We start from the raw sequence: 21,066 nt of genomic DNA, 5'->3' as shown, positions 1-21,066 counted from the left end.
TTCAACGAACTGCAGAACGGGAGGGGGATTGGCGGGGGGCGGTTGGTTCGCAGGTCGCGTCGCGACGCCGGGCGTCCGTCTCGTCTCTCTACTCCTCGAATTCTCCCGCGGCACAGACGAGCCTCTCTTCTCGGCGGAGGTATCACAGCGGCAGTCCGCCGACAGACCGCGTGCCGAAAGGTCGTTGGGCGTATTTTATCCGTACGACGAACGGCCGACAAGTGATTTCGATATTTGCCGCGCGCGCGCGCGACAATCAAACATTCAAATTCCGCGCTCGTCTCTTTTCTTTTTCTGTTTCTGTTTTTGATTTTTTTGAAAAAAATTTTTTTTTTTTTTTTCTATCTTCTTTTTGTCACACTTTTCACCACCGTTTCGAAAATTCTTTCTCTTTGCCTATCTTTGTCTAAAAATTCGTCAATGTTTGTCAAATTTTTTATATACAATCCAACGAAAGAAGATTTATATAAATAAATTTCACAAAAATCTAATCAAACGCGTATTTAAGATACATGAGACAAAAAAAAAAAGAACACAATTTTCAAACCGTTCGTTAAAATCGTTCTACAGTTTACGTTGTTTTAAAAATTATTATTATTGTTTTATTTTTTCTGTTTTTTTTTTGTTTTTTTTTCTTCTTCTTCTTCCACTTTCATATATTTATATCTTTTCTTCTCCTCACACACGAACACCGTATATACACGGCCAAATATAATTTTTGCGAACATAATGCAGTTTAACGGTTCGCACATCGGCGGGCGTAAAAATTTACAAACCAATTTCGGTGGTGAGCTGATGCAAAAGTGGAGAAAAATTACTTCTCAGGTCCGTTGTGCGCATTTTTAGTTTTTGTTTTTCTTTTCTTTCTATGTTTTGTTCGACTGATTTTTTTTTTTTATCATTCACCATTCCTTCGTAAAGTTTCACTCTTTAGCCAATTCGGACATTCCGTTGTTGTTTTTTCTTTCTTATTTCTAGATTCTATCAAAATATTCACACAGGATTATGACGATATTTATGACAGGTTGAGAGCCACAATGAAAAAAAAAAAAAAAAAAAAAAAAAAAAAACGATTGAGATTTCCATCGTTGCAATTTGTTTTAACGAGTGATTATTTATTGACATCGCAATATTTATACACACTACATGCATATATATATATGTATATATTATTCAAAATAATATACGTGACGTGTTCACTGTAAAATAATAATGATAATAATAACATGGGCAGGAAATTAATAACGAAGCTCTCTGGCTCTAATTGTTGATTCAATTTTTAATCTTACAGTATAGAACGTGCGATAAAAAAATTTTCGAAATCAATCAACGCCAGAAGATATAAATTCCAAGTATAAAATATACATATTATGAGACGAAGTATGGGTATTAAGAGAAAATAAGAAGTTCAAACTTTCGTTCCGATTCGAATTCAAACTTGAATCACGATTCGCAAGGCATTTAACAGCCTCTGTTATATACTAAGAATTTCATCATCAGATCAATGACTCGCCTCTCAAAATATGACATCTTTGGATTATTAAATGCCAGCGATAGGAAAATTTATTTTTTCCTCGAATTTTTCCTACTTTTTATCGTGTATGAGAAAAAATAAATAAAAATTCTCTAAATTGAGGTAAAAACAGAAGAAGGAATAACAATAAGATAAAAAAAAAAAAAAAAATGGAACTAATATCTTTTGTACACGTAAATTAATTTATCTCATTTTACTTTTTTCAATCCTCTTTCCGCAAAGCAATTAATCGGTACGGTTTTACGTATGGTGGAAAAAAGAAAAACGAAAAAAAAAAAAAAAAAGAAATCAACGGAAAACGAAACTAAATGAGAATAAAAAAAATAACGATTAATGAAAATTATTTTGGTACGATATATATATAAATAATATTTATATATATATATATATATCAATTCTCATATATATCAATCGCTTCAATTTCATTATCACCTGCTGCACGTGTGATGTGATGAAAAACGACGAGGCTTGTGCGGATTTATTATAATGCACTCAAGATAAATATATAAATAAGAAAAATATAAATCTGTCGGGAGTATCGTGGCTAATTTCAACTCACCGTATGTTTTATCGCTCTTACTTCCGGTTTTCGAATAAATAAAAATTAACACTACAGTCAATGTATTATTATAATTTATTATAGATAGGCGTGACATTCGGCTGGATAATCTTTCCACGTCATTGTCACCTACGAGATATCTAGAAGCGAAAAGATAAAAAAAAAAAAAAAAAAAAAACCTACGACGAAGATCAGGTGCAAAAAAAAATTTTTTTTTTTTCTTTTCTAATTTTGTTGCAAATTTTTTTTTTTTTTTTTTTTCCTCTTCACTTTGCGGGTGTTTTCGCGGGGAAGAGGATGAAAATTGATAAAAATTATCAATTCTTCGCAATTTTCTTTATTCAATACATTTTTCACCGCGGTGAAGTTTTACTTGGGATGAAGAAAATTTTACTCTATCGATAGTTCAAAGAACTGATTTCAACGATGCGAAATCATTGGTGCGTTGATGATCGTATCGGATTTTACTAGATTCTGAAGTTTTGCAATTAGTGAAAAAAAATTGAAGCTTCGGTTTGGAAATTCGAAACTGTTTATCACGATTGTGGATAGAATATTTGAAACGGAGGTATAAAATGATGAGTGAAGAAAACGCGATAAAACCAACGTGTGCGATAATGAAATATACAAATTGAATTTGAAATTGAAATTCAATATCCATTGAATATTCATCGAGATCATCGATAGACGATTGGAAAAAGAAAATAAAGAATTTGCCTCGGATTTTTAATAATTGTTCGATATATTCTATCTCTCTCTCTCTCTCTCCTTCGTTTTTTTTTTTTTTTTTCTTTCACCTCTCTACAATAACAAAAAATATATTTATGAAACTTACGACAGATCGAACAGATTAAATTTGTAATTTCAAAGACATTGAATATACATATATAATATATAACAGTTGTTGGACTATAGATTATAATAATATACGCGTATAATAATGATTCCCGGGGGCAGTTTCGTATGAAATTTGCAATAAATCGACAGACAAAGTGCAGAGATTGCGAATATGTATACACACATATATACGTATATAGATACAGATATAGATATAGATATAGTATAATATATATGTAATATAATAGTTTCGCGGTTATCCTTGCCTTGCCTTGCCCCCCCCCGCCCTCCTCCCCACCCCCTCACCCCTCCCTCCTCATCATTCAGGATCCCTTCTATATCTCTCCCTCTATCAGTTAACTGCAAAAGCGCCGGCCGATCGAGAGTGAATCACCAGACGTTGATAGAAAACTTTCTCAGTGAAGGTATATAACGTACCTACTTCTATATATATATATATATATATATCTATCTACCTACCTACCTACCTTCTTACACTCACACAAAGCCACATTGACAGCGACGGTACTTGCAGTGGCCTGCAGACGTTGATTAACGTGATTGAAAAGAAGAAGAAGAAGAAGAAGAAACAAGAAACAAGAAACACGAGAGAACAAAAAGAACAAAAGGATCATCGATTTTTTCCCTTCCTATCTTCAAATTCAATCTCGCTGCACTCCGTTCACAAAAACGATTCTTTACTTTCTTTTCGTTTATTTGGTTGCGGTTTCGTTTGGTTATATATATATATATATATATATATATATATATATATATATATTTTTTTTTTTCTCCTTCTCTTCTACCCGTGCAAATACTCGCGTACGCGATTTGTATGGAGAGAAAGAAAGAAAGAGAGTGACTGAGGGGAAGACAAAGATGGAGGAGAGTAGTAACGGAAATAAAAAAAAAATTGACAAACAAAAAGAAATTAAGAAAAAAAAAAAAAAAAATAATAATTAGATATGTAAAAAGGGAAGCGAACCAAACCGAACCGGTAAATGTTAGGTTGCGGAGAGCCGAGGATGTGAGAATGTGCTCGGAGATCGGTTTTTGGTCGACTCTCTCGTGTAACGTGTGTGAATATAAAAGAGGTGGAACCGACTCTTGTGCTCTCTCACCCACGCAGCCTCAGTTCCTGTCTCGTTTTGCTTCTTACACACATATTACGTTTGTCATACAATGAGATATATCTCCGTGTAATGAGCGCTTGTACATACGTAGCTTTACTTATGTACAATATTGTACATATACGTGTTACAGAATGCAAAGTGGATGGAAAAATTTGCCAGCCGGTTTTAAACGGTGGTATTGATTCGAATAAAATGAAATAAGATAGTTTTTTTTTTTTTTCTTATCAACTAGTGGTAAGAAATTTTTCGCTCCGAACACACACACACACACACACACACACTTTTGCAAAAATTTTGTCAAACTTTATGTCTCGGAAGGTACGCTTTATACTTGTTTTATTTTTTTTTTTTTTGAATCATTTCTTAGTGAATATATGAGACACTGTTTTTTTATTTTTTTTTTTTTTTTTTTCTTTTTACAATTTTAACATTTAAATCGTCATATCAACATTGAATTTGTAATTTTCAGTTTTGTTTTTCTCCACTTCACTTAGTAATAGATTAAAAAATGACTGAATCGAGACGAAAAAAAAATTTTTTTTTTATAATCATGTACGGATGAATTTGAACGTCTTCTGATCTTCGATTTGTTAATTTTCGTTCAATCGATCGTGTTTAGGCTACGTTTAACGAGGGATAAACAATTTCTCGTCGAGTACCGGTAAAAATGATGGAAAGAAGAAAAAACCGATTATTCATCAACGCGGCAGGATTTTCACCGGGGAAATTTTTATCGATCGATCGAAAAAGTTACTTTAATCTCACTGCGAATTGATAGCGAAAGTTGACAGCGGTTTCGAAAAATAATTACACCACTAGTAAAACCAAAAACAAAAGCGAACGAATTGATAAAACTTTTTATGAAAACTAATCGTCATACACTTGTGTGAATATTTATTCATTTTTCTGATGCGAAGGAGTAGAAAAAAAAAGAAATCAAAAATCAAAATTCAAGATTTCGCGATAAGCGAAAAAAATTATTTCGCGTTTATTGACAAGAAAAAAAAAAAAAAAAAAAAAAAAAAAAAAAAAAAAAAAAAAAAAAAAAAAAAAAAACCATTAATAATCCAGGTGCCGAAGGAGAAGAGGAGAACATCATTGAATCGCGGTGAAACAGATAATGCCGGTGAAAACAAATCCGAATCCGAAATAACAGTGACCCTGTATTGATACAGTCATGAAGTCAAGTGACCGGGATGATCGGTGCGCGTGTAATTGGTAAGCAGCAGAAGAAGAAGAAGAAGAAGCAGAGGAAGAAAAAGAGAAAAAAGAAACCAGTGCAAACGTTGAACGGAAGACTAACCTAAACGAGGGAAAAGTAAAAGAAGAAGAGAAACGAAAAACAAAACAAAACAAAAAAAAAAAAAACACATCCCAAAAACCTACCAAAACTCTGGAAAAAAAAAAAAAAAAAAAACGAACAGTAAGCAAAATAAATAAATAAATAAAAATTAGACGTAATCGTGAGGTGAGGTGTGGAAGAAAATCAATGTGAAAAAAAAAATAAATAAATAAATAAATAAATAAATAATGAACGTAGAGAGAAATTTCGAAGCGTTTCTGAGGTTTTAATAAATAGGTTGTAAGTTGAAAATTTCGCGCGATCCTTGGGGGTCTGCGGGTCTCAACTGGGGAAGCGGATGATGGACGCTGTCCAGGCGGAGCCCGGCAGGACACCCCGCGATAAGGATCGTATCCAGAAAGTGGTTCGCGTGCCAAAAAGTCCAACGAAATATATCTTCAAGCCCGAAGTGGTCCGCAAGGCTTCACCGACGCGTCAGGCCCAAACGACACGCAACGCCCTCTGTCGGCAGGACGCTACGTTCTCACCGAGAGTCCAACCGCACCAACAACAGCAGCACGAAAAGGGGGCGCGGAGTCCTTGCAGTCCTGAATCTGCGCTCCGGACGGCAACGTTCAGGTGCGAAGCATGCGGGGAAACCCACGATCGTCTTCAGCACCATCATCGGCAGGCACGATGTCGACATCGGTGTGAGTCCCCTCTTGATGAGGCCCACGATTTACTCGCACTTCAGGATGCGGCCACCAGGCAGTTCCTTCAGGGTCCCGACGCCTCTGGACCACCCATCCTCTACAGGAGCAGGTCACTCCCGCAACTTTCTATCCATGATAGCGGCCTCGGGAGCAACGAACAGCAACCTGGAAGACCCGCGTCGAGGCTCGTCGCCGATCTTAGGCAGCTCCTTACTCTTAAACAGCACTATTATCCTGAGGGTGGGTGGGGGTGGGTCATCCTTGTTGTTGGCGTTATGGTACAGATATTGTCCCATGGGATACACGGCGCTTCTGGTGTCATTCTACCACAGATTGCTAATCGGTTCGGACCTCGCGTTGGACTTCAGTCAGGTTCGTCTGAAATTTTATTGGTTATGTTATTATTATGGACTCGTTTTTAGGGGTTCGATATTTTTGTGGATTTGTGATTAAGGTGTATCGATTTACTAAGGTGAGTGTACCAGTTTTTTGACCTTTTTGGTTGCATCTGTTTGATCCTGGAGTTATCCGAAAATTAGCGAAGAATGTATTTGTGTGGTTTGAAGCTATAGGGATTGGTCATTGTCATCGAGAAATTCCATTATTTGTACCGTTAATTTGTAATTTTGGAAAAAGGGTCAGTAATTGGGTCTAAACGTGTCAATAATTGGTGTACTTAACTCAATGATCACTTGATAACAATTGGATTCGTGAAGAATCGAGGTGAGACCTCGATTGAATTCTTTTTTGAATTATCTTTAATGAATCGAAGTGTTGACCTGTATTCATTTGAAATCCTTGATGCACTCGAAGTCAGTTGAAATCTTATTGTTAACTACTTAAAGCCTACAGTTGAACTCTTATTGAGAATTCACTTGAAGTTTTCTTCTGAATTCAGTTGAAGCCAGTTGACTTGAATTCGTTTAAACTCTCATTAAGAAATCAGTTCAAGCTACTTGATGTCTTTGACTGAATTCACCTGAAGTCAGTTAATGTCGTTTTCTGAATTCAGTTGAACTCAGTTAAATTTTTATCCAGAATTCAGTGGAAGTCAGTTGAACTCTTGTCTTGATTTAACCTGAAGTCAGTTGACCTTTTACTAAGTCAGTTGATGTCTTTTTCTAAATTCACTTGAAGTCAGTCGAATTCTTATCCTGAATTCACTTGAAGCCAGTTGAACTATCTTATCCTGCTTTAACTTGATGTCAGTTAAACTCTTATCCTGAATTTACATAAAGTCGGTTGAACTCTGATCCGGAATTCAATTGGAGTCAGTTAAAGCCACTTGCGACAATGAAATTGTCTGCTACCAATTGTTAAGCATAAGATACAGACGCAATAACTGGCCTTGAATAAGTCAAAATCAATCCAAGAGTCTGTGCATACATTTGAGTACAAGAATTCCGTGCTACTACCAACAAAACGTGTTTTTCCCAATACCAGAATCTGAACTGTAGATACTAACCATGACCATGTCATGAGATACCTAAATTTCATAACCTTTCTTAACTCAACTTCACTACGGATCACTGTGGACAACAATTCCAACGACATTGTCGTACAAATTTCAATGTCATAATATCCATATTATATCCTAAATTGATTTTGATTCTCGACACTGAGAATAAACGTGTATATTAGGGTGGCGCAAAAAAATCGACTATTTTTTTTTCTTGAGTCTCGTGTGACAAAATGTTAGTTTTTGATATTTTCAGAGCCAACTCCAAAGGACGGTTGAAAAAAAAAATTTCATGAGGTCGCTCCACATTTTTTAAAACCCCAGATATCGTCAAAAATCGATTTCTTTTTTTTTTCGTTACGGTATAATTTTATAGACAAAAAAAAAAAAATAAGTTTCCAAAAGCTTCAGTTCAAAATTTGAATTTTGAAAGGTCGCTCATAATTTTTTTTCAATTTTTCGGTGCATTTCTTTAGATCTTTTCGAGCGACCTTTTAATATTCATGTTAAAATTTCATAAATTTTATTTTCTTTAATTTAGTAAGAAAGAATCGATAACAATACACCACGACGTGAGTTAAAAATCAAACAAAATTCTGAAAACACAATTTTTTTAATTCAATTTCTTGACGATTTTTGACGTTTTAAAAAATTTGGAGCGACCTCTTAAAAATTTTTTTTTTTGAGCTGTCCTTTGGAGCTGTCCTCTTAAAACATCAGAAACTAACATTTTGTCACACGAGACTCAAAAAAAAAAAATAGTCTGTTTTTTTACGCCACCCTAGTGTATATATACATATAACGTTCTGAGTTAACGGAAGTGTTAACGAAAAAATGAAGTGACGTACTTCACTGACCTACAATTCCAATAACCATGACTCACAATCGCAGCTACATCAGCGAGGTCAATATCTCAATATTCTTCATAACCTTCCTGTTCGTCGTCATATGGCTTCACGTTTGAAGGATAATAAAAGTAGACTAAAAAAAAAAAAAAAAATTGTAGGAACCATCGAGTAATATCGAGTCCAGTAAGTAGTCGCTATACATATATATATATATATATATATATAAGGAAACGTGGTAAGCGATGGGTGCACGGCATCGTAATGGGTCGCGACGCGAATCAACAGGTGGTCGATGCACCGTTGCACACCTTAATTCCAAATCTCATTCATCCTCCTCCATCTTGTCTCCACCGTCTCTGTCAGGATACAGACGCCGCACGTAGCTGATACATAGGATGTGTAAGATGACCCGCCTACATGACTTTTACGAGTTTCGATCATTGGATAACCGATCGATTGATGGATCGGCCGATCGGCTGATTGATCGATTGATCGAGACTATGTTATAAATCGCACGTGTCTATAACTGCGGTACTTATAATCGTTACGAACCAACTCGGTAGTACATACATAAACGAATTCTTTTAACCAGATGAATAATAAACGATTCAGAGTTTAAACCTCGACGGATGATGGACAAGACCTCGTTTCATCTTCTCTCTCTCTCTCTCTCTCTCTCTCTCTCTCTCTATTTTTTTCTGCCTTCTCTTTCCGGGAAACTTTCAAGTGGTAACAATAAACAAAAAACAAAAAAAAAAAAAAATTAACAAGACAACATCTCTTACCTTGAACAGTCGAGGCCAACGACCATTGAAGTCCATTTCCGGGACTCTTGTGATTTGGTGGTGGTTTGAAAAAAAAAAAATCACTTCTAGCCGAAAAGTTGACGTGATATTATAATTAAAGGATGTAAAAAGAAATGCAAGAGTAGTAAGAAAATGACGAAGTACCATCGCTCGATGTGATTTAAAGAATATCGAGATTTTCTCGATTCCCAAAACGGTTTTGTCGCTATATACTCGTTGTTCAGAGTCTCTGTTCACCGGAGTTGATCGAGTCGCGTGTATCACGCGCTTTTTTTATCAGTCTCATCGAGGAACGGACCGTTTATAGACACCGAGGTTGAAATGTTGGCCAATTTAGAACCGTGTTTACAAGGGCGGGCGACACGCCGGCCGTAACTTTCTCCGTTATGGCAAGGAGTCGTAGTGGGAAAAAGAGGGGACAAGACGGTCCTTTGATAGGCTCGCAAACAGACCAAGACACTTACTCCTAGACTGATACAGTCTGGTTCGACGGTGGCCTGATACATCGGAAAGTCGATAACCGGATGGTCCTGGACCGGATACCGGAACAAAAACAGGAGGATTCGTTTCCCCCCCTCAAAGATGGTGAAGAATATTCCTTTTCAGAAAAGGAGGATAATTACAAAGACGTTTCTGGATTGCATGCTTCATCCGATGATGAAGTTGTCGCAAGTATAATCGGAGAACCGGAGAAAAAACTTGAGGCAATCTGGACGTTATACTTGAACTTTTTTCTCTATGGTCAGGAAGAAGAAGAAGAAGAAGAAGAAGAAGGATCTTGAGAAAAAAGGATTTTCGGAAATGTCATTTGGTATTTTTGTTCCACGGTGTGTGAACATTTAATTAGAATCTCGAAGAGAATGGAATTTGGATAAGGTGTTCGTTAGGTTCATGGTTGAACAATTTTTACGGACTTTGAAACTTTTGTTTGAAAATTCTTGAAGAAAGTTGAGAAAAAAATTTCGAAAACGTATGGTGACCGGAAATAAATTGAATTTTCCAAGAATTTTTCCCTGAGAAGATCTTTTGATTTGTTAAAGTGAAAGTTTGTACATATATTTGGGTAACTTTTAATTACGTATTTTCGTATTTCTTATTTGTGAAAATAATTAGTTGTTTTTGAAAGCTATTTGCACGATATCTCTGGACTGAATAATATAAAGTGCAAAAACTAAAAATATTTCTTTAATATAATGTATTATATTGTAATTGATCGAAGGAAAAAGCGAAATGATTATTTCTCACGAAATGTTGGCTTCTTAAAAGAAAAAAGAAATCGATTTTTTACAAAATTTTAACTCTATACAATCCCTTAAACCGTATTATCTGAATTTTTTCATTTTTTTTCTACACGAATTCGAATCGCTATTTGTCATGTTTTATAAAAATTTGCAAACATACATTATTTACAAAACATATATACGTGACTTAAACAATTTCAGAGACCTTAAATAATTTTTTAATAATTCGTTTATCGGATTTCGACGAAAATAAATCCCGCGGAGTAACTGAGAACCGGAAAACTGTATAGCGAATGTGATTTTTTTTTCTGACGAAGATAATCGGGCGATCACGCTTGTTATCGACGTTTCCCAGTTTTCTGTTTCTTCTTGATTCGCAAATTCTTTGAACGTAAGCCTGCCGGAAACTATAAAATAAATAAGTCTGAATTCTGCTTGACGAAAGCTCGGCACGTGAGGCTTAATTTTTTGGAACATTGACACCGTCTGAGCACGTGCTCAAGTCTGTTTTGTTTCTCCTATTTTTTCATCTTTTTTTTCAACAATTTTTACGTGTGCGAAATTTCCGTACCGAACGAGAAGCTTTTCGCATATTATTATTCGCCGCAGCTTCTTTTTTCCCGTCTTTTCAACGCAAACTGCGATTTTTACATCAAACTTCTATTTTCGTACGATTATCCTGTTTATATGTGAAATTAAAAAAAAAAAAAAAAATCAAAACTTGTGCGTCGATTTGTAAATAAAATTTTCAGCAACTGTTTCTATAACTTTCGATTCTTTTTTAATCGCTTGGAAAATTTTCGTGTTTCTTTTTCCTTTTTTTTTTTTTCTCTTTCTCTCAAACTCCAAATCCAGAAATTTATTCGAAACGTTTTTTCGATCGAGATTAAAGAAATTTTCATTAAAAATTAACTTTAGGCATGAATAGCGAAAGAAAAAAAACCGAAACAAAAAGAAAAAATTGCAAAGTTTCTCGTAGATCGATTGAAAAATTGGCAAAAAAAAAAAAAAAAAAAATTATTTGGGACTCCTGTGATCAAGTATTTAAAATCACTCTCATCTGTCTTCCGATTCTTACACACCCCTACACAATGCATGTAACTAAATTTTTCATTTCCTCATAACACAAAGGATAGGAAAAAATCCTAAAACGGAGAATAAAACTCCGTATAATAAAAAAAAAAAAAGAAGACGAAGAAAAGAAAATAAGGAAAAAAAAATCGTGGGGGGGGGGAGGTAAAAATCAAATTGCGACGAGAATTTCGCACAATTAAGGTACGTCATAAACCTGGTGTCTGATTTTATCGGACTTTAATTTATACTTCGTGCTGAAATCAACCGCTAATAACAGGTGCGTTTGCGACTAAAATTAGGACTCAATGGCGGATATTGTTGTGTATATTAGATTGCCCTGCAATCTCGCACGCGATGTTAAATCCGCGATCTGACGAACCGAACAACAGCTTCCACTGATTTTCTCACGTCACTGCCAATTTTTCTTTCAACTCTGACCTCAACCTTTGAGTCACGCGTTATTCGGCTGAGTCAAACTTTTTTTAACAATATAGTACAGATTTCGAATCTGAAATTAGATTTTCATGAATCCATATTGCGGACTAGAATTTCAAATTTTCATTGAATACGGTCAAAAAACTCTACTCAAGGGTTTTTGGGGTCGCTGATTTCGGATTCGACCAGCCGAAATTTCAAAATCCAAAAACCGCTGGACAGAGTTTTTTCTCCGGATTCGCAGAAACTGTGCGGTTTTTTTTTTTCTTTTTTTTTTTTTTTGACCAATCGAAGTGTCTTTAAAAAAATGTAATTAAAAAACGTTTTCGTTCGATCAATTTGCTCAAAAAGTAATTTTCGATACACGAAAAACATAAGTACCGTTGAATTTTATAATCGAATCTGAAAAACTTTTACGTTTGTATCAATCGAGTATAAAAACAATAATACAATATCATGACGAAAAAAGAAAAACGATCCAATTTAACGAAATTAAACCGTATTTCCTCGGGCTCGATTATTGTTACTGTTATAAGTATTATTATTTTTGTAATACGAGTTAGGAGAACCTGAATCTAATTCTTCCTGGATATAATATCGTCGATAAATTATTCTAAAGGCAATCTGACCTCCGATATGTTATTATAATAATACACAAAAACACAAATGCCGATCAAAAGATATCGGAGAACGAGATTTTGTTTTAACATATTCGTTAAGCCGATTAAGTTATACGCAGACAGATAGACAGACAGACAGACAGAAAGACAGCCTATAATTCGTGTATGTTTATTATATACATACATATATATAATATATAGGTATAAAAAGCTGCTTGTCGACTTCTTGATGATTCTTTTCTGGTGCCAACAAATTAGAAAATCGGCGCTTTTGACGTCTGCCACTTCCCTATATTTATTTCATTCACTTTGATTTGCAATTTGCAATTATCACTTTGCATTCTTCGATTTTTTCCATTGAATCAAACCCCAAAGCTAATTGCAAGTTAACAACTGAAAAGCAACTGAAGTAAGCAACTGAAAAAAGATAGAAACGAAAGAAAGAAAAAAAAAACAAAAAATTTAACCAAAGTTTTTCTCAAGGTCTATACTAAATTCTTTCATCTTTTCTCGTTTTTGTTTACCAATTAATTAGCAATTTTTTTTGTTTTGTCTCATTTCCTTCCAAATCCAACGAATCTTTTCTTAACTATTACTGTTATTTTTTTCTCCTCTGTTTTCTTCGAATTATCATTAAACATTGTTAAATTTATTCCTTTGAAAATATCAAACGATAAGAATGTTTTTTTTTTTTCTGAAATAATTACTATTGTTATTGTTAATAGTATTGTTTTTACCATTTAATACTACTAGAAACATCGAGAGTTAACGAATTTTCCGCGAAACATTATGAAGTCACATCGGTATTGTTTATGGATGATATAACGAGTATAAAGAGCGTTGTAAAGATGAAGAGAACAAAATTTAAACAGATTTATAAGCTCGCCTCTATTTTCGCAACAGGAAACCCGTTTGCAGTTAGTCCGTTACCACCGGCGTAATACCTTACAATCCACAATTACACGCGGTTCGTGTACCTAATATATATTCATTCATGTGTACGAAATGTGCACGGATGCATAATAATAGGGGGATGATGCTTTGACCAGATGTTTTCGACTATTCTCAATTTAAACACCGCACCGAAATACTGCCGTCAGTAACAAAGAAGCTAGAAATTTGTCATGAAAAATTTTTTAATCTATTTACCGACCGAGCTGAATTTTTTTTTTTTACCTACTCAATTCGATCGGATAAGAACGGACGATGAAAACTAGCTGGTGAAGCATTTTTTTTTTTTTTTTTTTTTTATCGCGACAGTTTTCACGAATGAAGAAGTTTTGAAAGAAAAAATGTGGAAATTATTTTTTAAGATGAATATTTAAACTGAGAAAAACGTAATCGTTGTAAAATAGGTTGTGTAGGTGTTGGATTTTTTCATCGAGCCGTTTCCGAGATCACTGAGACTGTGATTTTACTAAAAAAAAAAAAAAAAACCTGTTTTTCGTGGAGATTCGGTGAAATTAGACAAAATGGATTTTCCACCGAATTCAATAGTATTCTTGTATCACGAAAGGTGATTAAAAGTAAAAAGCGTAGGTAAAAGGAAAAGAGTATAAGGATTGAAGAGCGGAAGTTCGTCGCAATATTCTCAAAAAACCTTCTTCAAGATCAGTGGGATGAAGTTTAAAATCGTTAACGTACCAAGTAACTAAAAATTTTTATTGATGGAATGAAAAAATTTGGAGCTGTTCAAACGTTCGAAAAAGAATGGAAAGATCAAAGGAATGAAAAATGAAAATAGAAACACAAAATTGGAAAACAAACTCCGCGTAGTTGATATAGACAAAAAAAAAAAAAAAATGATGCGATAAAGCGGAAGTTGTAAAAACAGCGATCGAAAGAAATTGGATGCATTGAACGTTCTTAGCAATCAAGTTTGAGAGAAAAAGGAAAAAGATTCTGTTCGATACTTCGGACCTACCACAGATTTCCTCGCCTTTATCGAGTGTGAAATATTCGCCAGGTGGAAATTGTCTAGTTTTCTAAACTGCATTGCAGTGCAACAAGCAAGCCATGGGTGTCTCCGGATGGGCTAAACGGGGCCCCGTAACCTTCCATGCAGAACTGACAGCGCGAAACGACGGAACGTATCTAGTTTTGCATCGAACTGCGCCTCTAGACTAGGGCAGTGAGGCGATGCAACGTCGTGTTATTTCACAGAAAACCATGCGAAATGTCCGGGGCTCAGAATTCAGGTTAACACAACTGAGATGCCGGAATATCTCTTTCTGTTCCACTTGATATCCTTTCTTCTTTCAAAGATCCTTGCTCTTCCTTCAGCATGCAGAATGCACAGACTTGTGAAATTTTTGCGAAAAACTTGAGAGGAATGAGGATTAATTTCTAGTCTCAAAGAATTTTAAATGATCTTTGTTACTTCATTTAGTACCAGAAACCCAAGAAAGAGAATCAACGAATTTTTACAGTTTTTCGATTCTACATCCGCTGTATTGGATCCGCCGTCTTTCTAATCTCAAAGAATTTTAAATGATCCTTGTTACTTCATATAGTCCCAGAAACCCAATAAAGAGAATCATCGAATTTTTGCAGTTCTTCAATTTTACATCCACCATATTGGATCTGCCATTTTCCTAATCTCAAAGAATATCAAATGATATTTGTTACTTTGCATAGCCCCAAAAACTCAAAAAAGAGAATTATCGAATTGTTACAGTTTTTCCATTCTGCATTCACCGTATTGGATCCACCATTTTTCTAATCTCAAAGAATTTTGAATGACCTTTGTTACTTCGTATAGTCCCAAAAACCCAAAAAAGAGAATCATCGAATTTTTACAGTTTTTCGATTCTACATACGCCATATTAGATCCTCCATTTTCCTAATCTAAAAGAATTTTGAATGACCTTTGTTACTTCGTATAGTCCCAAAAACCCAAAAAAGAGAATCATCGAATTTTTACAGTTTTTCGATTTTACATTGGCCATATTGGTTCCGCCATCTGGGATCAAAGAATTACCAAATTCTAACTTCAGATTCGCCTCAGCAATCCCAAAACTCCTCGAGGAATAAGATTCAGGCCAAAATATTCACGATCAGTCTAAAAATGTGTGACTGAAAAATTAAATATATCTCGACAAAGGTGAAGAATATAAAATTTTCGTGTGAAAATATTTTTTTGTGGCTACTTTCGGGAGTGATAAAATTTGTAAAAAAAATATTATGCCATTCTGTAGGTCATAAGGCGTGAGATGAATTTTTTTTCATGGTCAAAAAGTGAAATTTTCATCAGAAATATATCGTAAATACACTAATTCATTCGTTTCTAGAAAAAAAAAAAAAAAAAAAAAAAAAACTAGCCTCAAAACTTTTTATTTGATTTAAATTGTTATCAAAACGATATAACGTAACATATTTATTTAGATAAATTTTTATTCAACGTAAAATTTAAAAATTATCGGGCAGATTAATCTTTCGATAAAATTACACAGGTGTGTATAAAGTAGAAATGTTTTTGTACATCTATAAGATAAATTTTCCCATTAACTGCAGCTTCGCAGCTTGAGTCGATAAATATTTTTATTTCTTGTGTGTGGTCTATTCGGTTTCATGTTTACGTTACGTCGAATATCGGGAAGCTGTTTTTCGGTGTAACATATAACGGCATCAGGGGTAACTTTTCACTCTGAAGATCCTGGATGGAGGAGATTTTGGGGATGAATAAGATGGCGGAATACGGAAGGGCGAAAAGCACCCGGTCTCGGGCCAAAGTCGTTGCTTGGAACCAATGAACCGAACGGACTGCATCAGTTCCCCGGTTAAGCGAGAATATGCTGAGGACGATCGTTTTTTACCCTGAATCTTAACTCACGGGGTGTTATTAAAAAAATCCCCCCCCTCCCCCCCTATAGGAAAGTCCCCGTTATTTAAGGGTGAAGCGTGTGCGTCGATCTTAAGCATGGAACGCGTTCGAAATTGAAAAATGGAAAACTGCAGATCACAATTTTCGAATTAAGTCGTCATCTTTCATCAGACAGAATTTTTGGATTTTTTGTTTCTAGTAAGAAACACTCGTTATCGTAAACGTTTAGAATTTGCACAAACTTTTTTTTTCCTCCAGGGAAAAATCTGAACATCAATTTTGATTTCAGATTATTATATCGTTTTAAGTATTCAAATTCAAAATGTTCAGTTTTTTTTTTTTCTCAGGAATATTACGTAACGTTGTTCAAACTGTTTCTTATAAACTTATAGATTACTTGAAGTGATTTTTTTTTTTTTTTTTTTTTTTTGTCTTCGACAAAAGTGTACTCGTTATTTCTTAATTAATTTATAATCAACATTTTATTTCATTCATTCATTCTTACGATTTTTCCTTTTTAATTCTAATTTCATTTATTATTTGTTCAGCAGAAATAAGTCGAACTTCTTGGTCTCGGAATTTAAAACCGAATACAAAGGAGTTGGTTTTTCCTTAATTTTCTTACCTGAATATTCAAAAATCTTACAGCCGATATAAAAACGAAAAGTGAAAAAAAAGTTTTCCGAAAATGAAAAGAAAGTTTTGGGAAAGTAATTTTGAAAATTGAAAAATTGGACTAACCGGAAATATTTCAACTCGATTTGTCGTTCGGTCAAAGATCCGGAACTTGGGCATGACTTTGCGAACGTTGTGTACCAATAGGTCGTTAAATTTGATCACCTCGCGTTACATGTACAAAAGAGTCGGCATATTTATACGGTTATAAGCCACGCATCGAACATACCTATAGGTAGTCACGTTGGAAACGAAGCCGGCCGTCGATTTTCAGGCCACACTCGATAATAAATATATATATATATTTGTTGTGTGTGTGTGTGTGTGTGTGTGCGCGCGTAATATGTAATGTAACGTAATGTAATGTAGGTATAATTATAACGCTCTCGCTAAAATCGCTCTCGGTATTGACGTCATTGACCACATCGCCAATTACAGCAGACAGAGCTATCGCCGCTGCTCTCTGAACCAAATAAAGTATTTCTCTCTCTCTCTCTATCTCTCTCTTTCTCTCGCTCCTTCTTCTAGAATATTGAAGAAAACATTCAGATTGATCAGAAATTGTAAAATATCTAATTTCATCGTTTGTTAATTATTAAAAATTAAATTTTTATCTAATAATAGATGAAAAAAAGTTTGTTTAAAAATTAAAATTTATGTATATATGTTTATATAATTTTAAGAACATAATCATTTATATTTTGAAAAATAAATGGTTAAGATTATAAATTAAAAGATTGATTCTCTAGATCGTGTATATTTATCTATTCGAAATTGGCAATTCGGCGATAATGTGCTAAATCTCTGGGTAACACGAAGCGCAGTACGTGTGCATTTTTATTATTTATATATTGTTATATTATATAGATTATTGGGATTTTAGTTTATTCGAAAAACTCGATAATCCTGATATAAAAAAATCCAGAAAAGCAAATTCGAAATCGGGGTTTTTGAATTTTTTACTTGTATTATTAAACAACTTCTGTAACAACTAAAGGATCAATGTTATTATCGGAAATAGAAAATTAATTCTTTCAAATCCCTTGATAATTAAATTTCAAATTCTCTTTAAAATAATTCTGATATTCCTCGTTTGGTTCTAATAAAACTAGTCATAGATTTTTTATTTATTTAAAGATAATATTTGTTCCCCTGATAAATGATTACTGGAAGAAAAAAAATGATGATGATGATGATTTTGTAAAAGAATACGATCTTGTTTTTTTCTTTTCTGATTTTTTTTTGTTCCTTTCATACAGAAATCGAGTCCAACTTCCAAATACAATTCCGAAAAAAATCGAAATTTTCCCGATTGATGTGAAAAAAACTTTTTCACTACAATTGGACTACAATTTTTGATATCGAAATTTCATTTCTTACACCTGCGACGAGCTTCGGGAGCTTAAATCGAAGAAGAATTGATAAATTCTTATCGGAAATATCGTTTCGATTGAACTTAGCTATGTCGAGTCTCCGTTTTATAGTTTTTTTCCCTTCGACTCTTTTTCTTTTCTCACTTCCAAATATGTCTCATAATTAATGACCGTAACGAAACGGGATTGTCTCACATGGAATTGCCATCAAACATGCACAGCTCAATATTGGATCGAAGGTTGTGTATTTATTCGTTTGATTAAATCTTTTTCTTTCATCTATAGATTTTTTTTCTACTGATTCACTTTCCGAGGATGAAACTATTCTTCGTCTTAAGGGGCTGACCCAACTGAAAAACAAAAAAAAGGTTTTTTCAAGAATTTTTTCAACAAGACTTAATAAATACACTCTCGATTTACATAACAAATTTTTTGATTTTTTTATTGATTTTAATCACTTTTTATACACTAAAATCGTTGTTGAAAATTATTCTGAAAAAAAAAATGGTTAACCTGTAACCAAAAAATCGAACGGTTTTTGATTCAGCATTTCAATTGCCTTGGAATGAATCATAAATTTTTTCAAATTCCAATAAAATCAATAAAAAAAATTGTCATTTGAGAGTGAATTAATTTTTCAAGCCTAACAAAGCCTATATCTATATTCACAGTTAAAATTTATCGAAAATTTTTTCGAAAAATGCCTTTTTTTTTGCACCTCACTCGGGTAGACCCCTTAATAATTTTTTGTCCAATATCGAGCACTCGCAATGTCGAACTCACAGCTGTTTAAAACACGCGGACCAACGCCCAGCCCAGCTAAACCGTTACGCGGAACGCGATATTCAATCTCGAATTACTTATGCTCTCTAAATCTTGATCCCGGTCAATGTATCCTGTACTCAGCGGCTGACGGAGTGCAAAAATCAACCTCAGAGTAGCGCCGATTTTCACCCTCAGTCTGTGGTTTTTTTCTTTTTTTTTGCTCCTTCGTTTCTATTTTTCAAAAATTAATCATAGCGCCAAATATTCATGTTAAAATTTTTTTGGCACCATTAGAATAAAATGACGAAGGAAAAAAAAAGGCAAGAAAAAAAAATACAACTCAAAAAATCAGAGGTTATATTTCAGTGATAAAAATGTTTAAAATTTTGATGAAAACTTTTTTCATCGCACAAAACGTAAAGAGAATAAATTTTTTCTCCACAATAAAATCGTTCATTAGTTTGCCTGTTTTTGGATTCCGTTTTTTAAACACCGTCCCGTTCAATTCGTCAATCAACCAAGACTGATTTTTTTTTTTTCCCCCCTTCTTTCCAAACGGAGTAATTTTTGCGACAAGTGTATTACTGATTTGTAATATAATGTTTAATGGAGGCGCGATCAAACGATTAGAAAATTATCATGGTGCAGTCATCCGGAAGAATCGCTTATACATGACTGAGTAATTTATCGGACGTGCGTTTGTTCGGCTTTTACCTAATTCTTCGCATTAACGTCCGTCAAGCGATCAGCTGACCGTAAAAACTGGCTTAATTGACCACTCGGTGTCTCACAATCGTTTCGGCACGTAGCCGTCAGACCGTAGAACGACTCAATAAAACGACCGACGAAAGCGTTTCGAATTTTAATTTCGTTTTGTAGAGGAGAGACCGAAACGCGGAGAGACTTACGTCGATTCGGGTACAGAATAAATTTTGGGGATGCAATTATTGTCTTTTTCGAACAATTGGAATGAAATTTGAATTTCGAAACTCAAGTTTGAATTGAATTTAAAGAGAAAGAAAAAATTAATACTTTTCGTTTTTTTTTTTTTTTTTTTTTTTTTTTGCGTGAAACGAGAGCTGAATTCGCTGAAATTTTCAGCGCTTGCTTGTTGGAAAGGCTTCGAGAACGTGAAAAGTGTGTAAAACAAGTTTTATAAGACGTATAAGTAGTGTGTGAGAGAGAAAAAATACAGCGAGAAAACGATAAAGGGTAAATTTCGTTTCCCCAATTTTTTCACGCGATTTGCATCGAGAATCGATTCGCCCTATATTTTGCTTGAAGGATTTTCCCCCACGTCTGGAACACTCCTCGAAATAAACGATGATTATGTCGTCGAAAATTCTCTTTGTTCAAGGAAAAAAGTGAAATTGAAATATGGAAACGTATAAACAGAAAATAAAAAAAAAAACAAAAAAAAAACACAAGTTTCGAAATTGATGAAAATTTTTTAATATAAAACTGGCTGAATAATTATACCCTACGTCGTGGAAAATACTTGAAAACGTCGTGTAAATGACGAAACGTATTTTCATGTCAAAGAGAATTTTTTTTTTTACCCATTCGCAAGGGAAATTTTTCGCGATGATAGATGAAACAGGCATAAAACTTCGGATCAATTCTTCCTGAGATTTTTTTAACCGATTATTTTGACAGTTGAAGAGTATTATTAAAAAAGGAAACATTTTTTTTTTTTTTTTTAATGGTACTCACACCTCTTTTAGATTTCACTCTTCAATTGGAATATATATAGTTAAATAAGATTACGGAAACGTAAAAATGCTGCAAGTGCAATTTTTTCGTCCGAGTTTTTTTGAAAAAAAAAAAAAAAAATGGCACCACATTTATCAATATTACTCTTTAATTACTCTATAAAATTATGAAAAAAG

At 34.1% G+C, this 21,066-nt stretch overlaps 1 protein-coding gene and 1 long non-coding RNA gene across 2 annotated transcripts in view; both read left to right on the top strand.

Annotated features, from left to right (window-relative positions):
- The first annotated feature begins 731 nt into the window (after positions 1–731).
- On the top strand, positions 732–5,371 carry LOC124414815. The gene is made up of 2 exons (XR_006930075.1): positions 732–825; positions 5,135–5,371. It is a non-coding gene; the product is annotated as an uncharacterized LOC124414815 (long non-coding RNA).
- Positions 5,372–5,633: 262 nt separating this feature from the next.
- LOC124414814 (monocarboxylate transporter 10-like) overlaps positions 5,634–21,066 on the top strand; it is a 116,837-nt gene continuing 101,404 nt past the window's right edge. The window contains exon 1 of the mRNA XM_046895893.1: positions 5,634–6,430. Within this exon, the coding sequence (XP_046751849.1) occupies positions 5,704–6,430 (727 nt within the window). The 5' untranslated portion in view covers positions 5,634–5,703. The remainder of the gene's footprint in view (positions 6,431–21,066) is intronic.

This window comes from Diprion similis, chromosome 14 (assembly GCF_021155765.1).
Source record: "Diprion similis isolate iyDipSimi1 chromosome 14, iyDipSimi1.1, whole genome shotgun sequence".
Taxonomy (NCBI): Eukaryota; Metazoa; Arthropoda; class Insecta; order Hymenoptera; family Diprionidae; genus Diprion; species Diprion similis.
The sequence above is the reverse complement of the archived record's forward strand: the minus strand, read 5'-3'. Positions and strand labels throughout refer to the sequence as shown.